The sequence below is a fragment of the Myotis brandtii genome, unplaced genomic scaffold (genome assembly GCF_000412655.1).
Source record: "Myotis brandtii unplaced genomic scaffold, ASM41265v1 scaffold647, whole genome shotgun sequence".
Lineage (NCBI taxonomy): Eukaryota > Metazoa > Chordata > Mammalia > Chiroptera > Vespertilionidae > Myotis > Myotis brandtii.
In genome coordinates, this window is record NW_005370500.1 from 463,908 (window position 1) to 473,539 (window position 9,632).

At 54.5% G+C, this 9,632-nt stretch overlaps 1 protein-coding gene across 1 annotated transcript in view; it reads left to right on the top strand.

Moving 5' to 3' along the window:
* BMP7 (bone morphogenetic protein 7) overlaps positions 1-9,632 on the top strand; it is a 78,680-nt gene that overhangs the window by 52,072 nt on the left and 16,976 nt on the right. The window contains exon 5 of the mRNA XM_005880692.2: positions 4,132-4,280. Coding sequence (XP_005880754.1) covers positions 4,132-4,280 — 149 coding nt within the window. The remainder of the gene's footprint in view (positions 1-4,131; positions 4,281-9,632) is intronic.

Here is a 9,632-nt window from a genome sequence, read left to right on the forward strand (position 1 = left end):
GGGAGCAGTTGGGGGCAACCAGGTCGGCAGGGGGCGCAATTAGGGGCGATCAGGCAGGCAGGCAGGTGAGCAGTTAGGAGCCAGCGGTCCCTAATTGTGAAAGGGATGTCCGACTGCTGGTTTAGGCCCTATCCCCGGGATCATGCCTAAACCGGCAGTCAGACATCCCCTGAGGGTTCCTGGATTGGAGAGGGTACAGGCTGGGCTTAGGGGTCCCCCCGCCCCCTGTGCACAAATTTCGTGCACCTGGCCTCTAGTTATTAATAAAATGACATCAGGCTCTATATTTTGGACTCTGTATGTTGTCTTTGTTTATTTTAAAAAATATGTAGCTTTATCGAGATATATACTTATAAAGTATACAGTTCAGTAGTTTTTAGTATGTTCAGAGTTGTGCAGCAAATACCGCTATTCAAAATTAGAATGTTTCCATCACCTCCAAAGGGAACTCTACACCCATTAACAGCCACCCTCCCCCATGTCCCTCTTCCCTGTCAGCAACTACTCATCTTTGTGTGGATCTGCCTCTTCTGGACACTTGTGTCATGGCATCATACAACATGTGGTCCTTTGTGGTCTGACTTCTTTACTAAGATTTCAGAGTTCATGCAGGTTGCAGGATGTGTCAGTGCTTGTTCCTTGTTGTAACTAAACGATATTCCATCTTAGGGATTTGCCATATTTTGTTTATTCATTCATCAAGTGGTGGGTATTTGAGTTGTTGGACTATTCTGAATAATGCTGCTATGAATATTCACGAATAGGATTTTTACTTCTCTTGGGTAGTAAAATTACTGAGTCATATTGTAACTCTATGTTTTACCTGTTGAAAAACTGCTGTACTGTTTCCAAAGTAGCTGCACCATTTTATTTTCCTACCCACAGGGTATGAGGGTTCCAGTTTCTCCCCATCCTTGCCAACACTTATTATTATCTGTGTTTTTGGTTTTAGCCATGCTAGTGGGTATGAAGTTCTATCTTATTGTGGCTTTCATTTGCATTTCCCTAAGGTGTTGATTATCTTTTCATGTGTTCACTGGCCATTTGTATGTCTTTGGAGAAATGTCTGTTCACTTTGGCTTTACCCATTTTTGGAATCAATAGCATGCTAGTATTATAATACTAGCTTTGCAATTTGCCCTCTTCCATTTTCTTGATCAATTTACATAAGAAGAAATTATTTGTTGCTAATTTGGTAAATTTGGTAAAAAAAAAAAAATACAGTATAAAACCATCTGGAGTGTAGGGATGGGAAAGGTCTTTGATTCCTATTCCAATTTTGTAATGTATGTTGGATGACTCAAATTTTCAGTGCCCTTTTCACCAATTTTAGCATTTTGTATTTTCCCGGAAATGTACATACGACACATGCTGCTTTATAACCCTGTTTTCTTAGTTGCACATTTCTCCCCTTGATTCAGCTATGCGTACGTGCGTAGTGTTTGGACAGCCCCGCTGTGGAGATGGTTTTCTGTTTTCCTGTTACAAACAGTGGGACTGTTGCTTGGGTTCCACCTCCGCCGGGGACAAACCACCCACAACACAGTGGCTGAAACAACAGTTATTTTATTGCTCAGGAATTCGGGCAGAGCTCAGCCGGGCGGTTCTACTCTGTAGTGTCTGCTGCGTCACTGACGAAGCGGGGAGCTTGGCTGGGCTGGGACGCCCACAGTGGCACCCCATTCAGGGGCCGGTTCCTCTCATAGACCTTCCTCCCCCACGGCCTCCGACCCCCTCCCCCTCCTAGGACCTGTCTCTTCAGCAGGCTAGTCCGATTTCTTGATCTAGCGGCCAGCTTCCCAGAGAGAACTGCTAAGCCTCTTCCATGCCAGCCCTGGACCTGGCGGGCCTCCCTTCCACTGGTCCTGTATGGGCAGCCCAGACCGCAGAGGAGGGGCAAACGGCACCCATTTGTGGTAGAGCTGCCTGTGGTGTGGTGGTAGGAGGAACTGTTAGTGGTCACACTGGCAGAAGCTCTGCAGCTGTGAGCATGCGGATGCACTTGTCTGATGAGTGTTGAAGTCAAGTGACCATCCTTGAACGGACGTACGGTCTGTATGGAAAGAAGTCACGTAACGCCTGGGCCAAGGCAGAGAGAGCCCCCAGAATTCCCTGAGCCTCTTGGGGAATGACTGGTAGTAACTGTAGAGGTGCCCTGGACCTTGGCAGCTTGTCCCACGCTGGTCTTCACTGGGCTCTCACCAGTCTCTGAAGACGGTGGTGTGACCCTCACTTGACAGAGGGGGAAACAGGCTCAGGAGTTAGCTGGCCTGACCCACTTGCCTTCACCACTCCCCACCACCTCGATCTTCCCCATGCAGGACTGTGAGAGTAACATGCACCATGTGGGACTCAGCAGCTTCCAGAGCCTCTTGTCCCCGGGTGAGAGGGTGCGTCCAGGAGGTGATGGCTTCAGGGCTCGCGTTTGAGGTCACTGATATGGTCTATCAATGTGGACTGTAGGCTTCACCTCGGAGCCTCACTTTGCTCATTTGTAAAATGGGGACAATAATCTTACTGTTGGGGAGAGACTGAGGCCGGAGCAAGAAAAGCCCCTAGAATTTCCGCAGCGGGAGAGAGAGGACGCACCTGGTTTCCTCGGGGCCCTTCGCCCAAGCCTCTCCCACCTGTGCTCTCGGCGGGGCTGGGGCGAGGAGGCCATATGTTCAAGGTACATAACTGTGTCTCAAAGGGCTTATCGGTCCTCCTGCGTATGAGAACCACTGTCGTCTAATGAGATGCTCCAGGTGGCAGCGAGGAATTCCCACTTCCCACCTGTCCGCCCGGACTCGGCTGTCCGGCTGTTGCACGTGGTTGTGCTCCTGTGGGATGACTCATGCCTGGCCTTCCCTCCACCAGCAGAGCCTGGGCTAGTGTCTCACTCTTCCCACCTGCACAGGCTCTTCTGTCCCCACCCGAAGTCAGGCTCTTCCCAGTGTACCTGGGACAAAGTGCAGAGTGTGGCTGGAGGAGGGAGCTGAGCGCTCACAAGGCATCAGGGAAAGTCAGCGCTGGCCAGCAACACAGGCCCTCGGGGTCCTGCCAGCAACAGGAGAAGCTGTGTCGCTTGGCGAGGCCTGCACTCATCGAAGGCCCAGTTCCGTCCCTTAAGTCACCATTTGTTCTCCTCGCCATAAGGGCCCATCCCGATAGCTGGTCACATTTTCCTATAAAGAGCAATTCTCTAGCACAGTTGCCACCCAGGCCCGTGACTTCCGTGCTGTGGTGCGGGGGTCCCCACAGGGCCCCGGGAGCCTGCCGTAGGCGGGGAATTGTTTGGGTTCAGAGTGGTTTTCTTCTCTCATGGACTTGTTGATGTCCCTCAAAGGACTCAAAACATTGAAACTTTGAATCTTTATAATTAAAAAGAGATGTTATGATACTTTTTATACTCGAATCTTACTATCTAAGAATGTAAAATCCATCCACCCACCCACCCATCCATCCATCCACACACCCATCCTCCATCCCCTACAAGGCCACTGTGGTCTTACCCATTTGGTTACTGCAACATGAGGAAGAGAGAATGAAAGGGCCTCACCTCCTAGCACCTGGTGGCTCCTGAAGATGCTGCGTCGCCGGGAAATGAGGAGTGTCTACTGGAGCCCAATTGCCTGGGCTCGAGCCCCAACTTGGCAACTTCCTGGCTAAATGACCTGGGCGAGTCATGGTGTTACCAGGTGTTCAATGGAGTTGATAATGTCCCTAGGACTCAGGGTTAGGAGAACTGGATGAGACAATGTGTGTAAAACCCTTGGGACAGTGCCTGGCAAAGGGGAAGCCACCCAGCAAATGTGAACTTCATGTCGTCCCTGAGACGCCCAGCGACATGGGGGTGGTGTCATTTCTGCCTTGCTGGACTGCCCCACTGGCATCCCTCTAACAACTGTGAAGGGCGAGCTTGGCTCCCAGCACCCTGTCTCCTGTGGGCCTCTCTTCACACCTCTCTTGCACCCCCTTTTTCCACCATGGCTACGAAGGGGTCTCTATGCGTGGACCTTGGTCTGATGCACCCACTTTTGGGAAACAACAGACGTCCTCCCGCCTCCCCCTCCCCACACAGTCCTCTTCCCCATCGGCGTCTGGCTGGGTCACCCGGTGGCTGAGCCTGCGTCTCCTCCTCTCTCGCAGGGAGTCGGACCTGTTCCTGCTTGACAGCCGCACCCTCTGGGCGTCGGAGGAGGGCTGGCTGGTGTTTGACATCACGGCCACCAGCAACCACTGGGTGGTCAACCCTCGGCACAACCTGGGCCTGCAGCTCTCCGTGGAGACCTTGGATGGTGAGTCGCAGCCACCGCCCAGGTGGTCCTGATGCAGCCCATACGGCGGGACTGACGGAGGCTCTCCGCCAAGCCCATGCTTGTCATCAAGGGAGCTTCGCTGCCCCCTCCCCACCAGTCCTCAGTGTCCAGCCTGTCCGTCCCAACAGGAAGCAGCTGCTAGCCCCTGTGCGTGAGATGAGCACACAGCGGCTGCTGCCGGGTTTGGCCAAGCTCTGCTCTGAGTGCGGTCCACAGCAGCAGGGTCGGAGCCACAGACTCCTGGCCCGTCCCAGGGCCGCTGCATCCGGACCTGCACCTTGACGAGCGCCCGGGGAGCTGGCTGAGCACCTAGTCTGAAACGCCTGGCCCTACCCACCCAATGCTCATAGCCCCTCCCAGTTGTAACATCCAAAAATGTCTCCAGACATTTCCAAATGTCCCCTGCTGAGCACAGTTGCCCTGGTAAGGACCACTGCCCAGGGTGGTGCAAGGCATTAAGCCCCTTCCAAGAAACCCTAACCCTGGTCACAGACACTCGGAGGCCCCGCTGTTGGCCTGCCCCTCCCCCAGCACCTTTCCCTGCCCCCCCCCCACTTGTTCTCCAAGGTGGGCAGACAGGAAGGCATGTGGGGAGCTAGGGTGGGCCTAACAGTACCCATTTCTTCTTCCCCCAAAGTGTGTTTCTTTTTTTTTTTTTTATAAATTTTTATTGATTTCAGAGAAGGGAGAGAGAGAGAGCGAGAGAAACATTAATGATGAGAGAGAATCATTAACCGGCTGCCTCCTGCATGTCCCCCAGTGGGGATTGAGCCCACAACTGGGGCATGTGCCCCAACTGGGAATTGAACCGTGACCTTCTGGTTCATAGGTTGGCGCTCAACCACTGAGCCACGTCAGCCAGGCCACAGTGTATTTCTTATTAAGTGCAGATGGTTTGGGGTGTTGTAGCTTCTTCCTGCACCAGTTTTAAGAAAAACCAAAACCATTTATTGTAAAATAGGTAATACGTGCCCATGGCTCAGACTTCAGAGGTTGCAGGTGTGTGCACAGTGAAACGTTCCCTGGGCTGCCTCCCCCCATGCCCAGTTCCCCTCCCAGAGGCCCCTGCTGCTCTCCTGCGATTGGATCTCCCTCCAGAGGTGCTGCCCAGGTACCTAAGAATTACACGTGGATTCTGCTCTCCTTTTCCATTTTCCTCCCACTAAACGTGGCCGTGCTCAGGGTCTTCACCTTGCTCGTTTCACAACTTCTCTTGGAGGCCGGTCCTTCCAGTGACCGGAGAGCTCCCTCGGTATTCGAAGGCGGTGGTGTGTTTGTGTGTATGTGGCGTGAGTGTGTCTCTGCCTCTCACATGCGTGACTGCTTCAGAGCCTCAGCTCCTCCCCTCAGCGTGCAGGTAACGGGAGGGCCTGGCCATTGGATTGTTCCCAGGTTAATTGAGTTCATATAGAAAGGGTTTGAAGATGTGCCTGCACATGCATCGGAACCCTGGGCCTCTTGTTACAATGCACACTCTCATCAGCAGCGGGGCGGACCTGGGAACCTGCATTTCCAACTGGCCCCCAGACCATGGGGGCTGCTGGTCCCAGGGTGGGGCGGTGAGTATGGAGGGCTGAGAACAGGACCTGGCTCCTAGGACACACCCAGGATGAGAGCTGGTGTTATCACTCTTGTCACTGCTACTGAAAGTCTTGCCCAGCCCCTGGGAGGGATGTCTGGGTGTTTTCCGGTCTTTTGCTCCGACAAACGGGGCTGCCGTGGAAAACCTCAGTGTAAACGCCATGGTCCCCCGAGTGAATGCAGCTCGAGGACCAGTGCCTGACAGTGACCCTGTGTGTGGATTTGAGAGAGAGTGTTAATTTGCCCTTCATGGGCCATTCCATCGGCACCCCAGCAGCGGTTCACGAGGGCACCTGCTTCCCCGTCTTTGTCAGCACAAGTTCTCAAACTCCTCCCTCCCTGCTAATCCCACGGATGACGGACGGGATCCTGGAGTTTGCTTAGCCATCCTCTGCCGTGTGCCTGGCCCTCCCTCTGCCGTGTGCCTGGCCTTCCCTCTGCCGTGTGCCTGGCCATCCCTCTGCCGTGTGCCTGGCCCTCCCTCTGCCGTGTGCCTGGCCTTCCCTCTGCCGTGTGCCTGGCCCTCCCTCTGCCGTGTGCCTGGCTCTCCCTCTGAAGTGCCCTGCTCACACCCTCTGCCCACTGTGTTTATCAGGCCTTGGTCTTTCTCCTCTTTATGTTTTAGAGACGTTTGGCCCTTTGTGATTTGAGCTGCAAATAGTTTCCCAGTTCGTAGCTTTTCTTCTGACTGTGGTGAATGCTGGGTATTGCTGAGTGGATGTAGACAACGTAGCGGAATTTGATAAGCGTGTCCTTTATCGATCCCTAGGCCACCACTTGGGCCTGGAGCTGCCCCCTCTGCCTGAGCTTCAGGAAACCAGTCCCTCTCCTAAGGCCATGAGCCCAGGGAGGGGCCACAGTTTAGGACCACTCACTCCTGTTTTGTTTCTAGGCTCTTCCTTCTACTGATGTCCCCCGACCTTTCCGGCCCTCCTCCCACTGTCCACACCCGACACGTAAAAGTGGGTCCTCCCAGGCACTGGGTTTTCCATCCTTTGACATGGGGTCGGCTCACTGTCCGCTGGGTCAGGTGCAGCCTGTGGCTTGTTTCTGTGTGGCCTGTGAGCTACGAGTAGCTCCGCCTTTTTAAATGGTTGAGAAAAATCAAAAGAAGGCTATTTGGTGACATGTAAAATTATGTGAGACTTCTACCGCAGTGTCTTATGAGTCACATTTTGTTAGCACACAGCCACACATTGGTTTAGGTGTAGTCTAGGGTCGCTTTTGTGCTCAAACAGCAGAGTAGAGTAGTTAGAACAGAGAGTCTACGGCACAGAAAGCTGAAAATATTTATTTTCAGAAATATAACAGAAAAAGTTTCCAACCCCTGCTGAGGATCACAGTCAGGTAAGTGTGGACCTTCCAGATGAGGGACATGGAGTGACTCACCTGGGGTCACATGGTAGGAACAGCAGAGCTGGGATTTGAACAAAACAGATTTCCCTGCACAACTTACCAGTGCTCTTACTTTGCTGATGTCCATTGTGCACCTCCTGCTGGGGCATACAGCACAGAGGAATGCCGCACTTCTTTGGCAATGAAATCATTCAGCTTTGCTTTCTCCTTCCAAGCCTCTGTGGTGCTTACTGGGGACGAGGTAAAGTGAGGCAAAGGGAGACTTGCTTTCTCCCTTCAGGGTGAGCATCTCCCTGGACTGTGGAGATTGGCGAGACCTTCCAGCTGCACCCCAGTGGTTCATGAGCCTCTAGGTTTGGTTTTTCTCCTGAGTGACACTCAGTTCAGTTCCCCTAGTGTCAGGGGTGCCATCCTCTTTCTCCCCGAGCCAGGGTCTCTGTGGCCCGTGCCCCCGGCCCTGCTCCCCCGTTGGCTGTGGAAGAGGCTCAGCACTGTCGAGGTGGCACAGCTGATGGTCAGAGTGTGGGCTCCAGAGCTGGTAGACTCCCCAGGTTCAAATCCCAGCTCTGCTGTTTCTACCACAGGACCCGGGTGAGTCACTCCACGTCCCTCATCTGGAAAGTGGGGTTCATAAGAGTTTCCGCCTCCCAGGTGGTTGTAGAGGATTAGGTGAGCTCATGCAGGTGCAGAGCTTAATTGCTCAACCTGTGGTCACGCCTCTGCTCAGCACTAAGCAAGCGCTTTGTGCCTTTCATTGTCTCCAGTCATCCTCACCATTCCCCAGGGAGCTGGGTGCTGCCACCGCCACCCCATGGCAGTGCGGAGACTGACCCCTAAGATGTGGCAGGCTCTCCACCCCAGCAGCTGCCCAGGGCCCCTCTCCATCCGGGGAATGTGGCCTGGTGGTCACAAGATGCTGCCTACCGTCAGCAAGGATGAGATGCCCTGTGCCCTGTCTCCTTCCCCCCAGATGGGCACTCAGGGGTAGGCATGGGTGCCGTCGCCCTGGGGCTCGGCCGCTTAGTGTGGTTGCCTGGGTCAGGGAAGGGGCAGAGTTTACCACTGGGCCAGTTTGGCCAATTAGACGTGAATTTTTGGATCTTTTGGGAGTGAGATAAGAAGCACGTGAGCCCAGCATTTCAAAGACCACAGGCGCCTGGCTGCGAGGTTCTTTTTTCCCCTGACATGGAATTTGCCCAGCACTAGGGGGGCACCGTGAATATACAGATTCCTGGGCTCCCCCCAGGCCCCCCAGTGGCCAATCCCCGAGGGCGGGCCCGGGAATCTGCCTTTTCTCACAAGCTCCTTGGGTAACTTGGGGCCTGGGTCGGCAGTAACACTGTGGAAAAGTTGTGCCCTGTGTTTTGGGGTTCCCTCATTAATGAGATGCTACCCGGACGATTGGCTTCCTTTACAATGTGGGTCTAAGCCTTTTCCTGTTAGATGTCTACACTGGGTAAGACCAGCAGGGTCTTCTGGGGAGACTGTGGATTCTGGAGTTCATTTGTTGGGCAGCCTGGTGCCCACCTACTGTGTGGCAGCCTGAATTGCCTGTAGAGACAGCCTGGTCCCTGCCCTGGGACCTCTCACCAGCATTAACTTAACTCCATGAGCACCGCTGCCTGGGACAGCACCTGGACAGGCTGAGTCCCTGGGTGGTGGCACCCATGCCCAGCTCCCAGTCCCCCATCAGGGACCGGAGGAGACGGGGCACTGAGTCAGGGGTATAGCATCTAATCCTTGTCCAGACCTAGACAGCATCCTGCAGCCACTAGGCAGCGGCTAGAATAGAGCCCCACCACCTATCAGGGCCTCAGTTTCCCCACCCGTACAATGGGCATGTTAGTGACCGTGATGCGGGCGAGCTTGTTTCCATCCTAAGGAGGCCCAGACATCACAAACCTTTTCTCAGAAGCCTCATGTTTGGCACGAGGTGAGCCCCTGGCCTCCAAATGCGGCCTCGGACCACCCAGGCAGCCTGTGCCTGTTCCCTCTTCCTCCAGCCATGGCCCTCTTGTTATTCACCCCTAGGAACGGTGCAGCTGGGCCCCGCTCTGGCGGTGGGGGTTGGGGGGAGACACGTGTCTGGGGGGAAGAAGCCCACAAACTCCCGGGCACCTGTGGCTCATGGGGAGCCAACTGGGAGCGTTCGCTCATCTCCAGGATGGGACCCTGCAGGAAGGAGGCTGCATCTGCTTGTCTTTACCTTTTATGGGGGGGGGGGCGGGAGAGGGTAATGCCCATCCCCAGCACACAGGCTGCGCCCCCCAAACGGGTGGGCGGGAGAGGAGAGGAGGAGGGGCACCCTGAGTGGAGGGGTTCTGACACATGTGGCCCCACTGGGGCGGGCAGCTGGCCCCTGTGAAGAGGACGTTCAGGCGGGGCTGGGGCAGC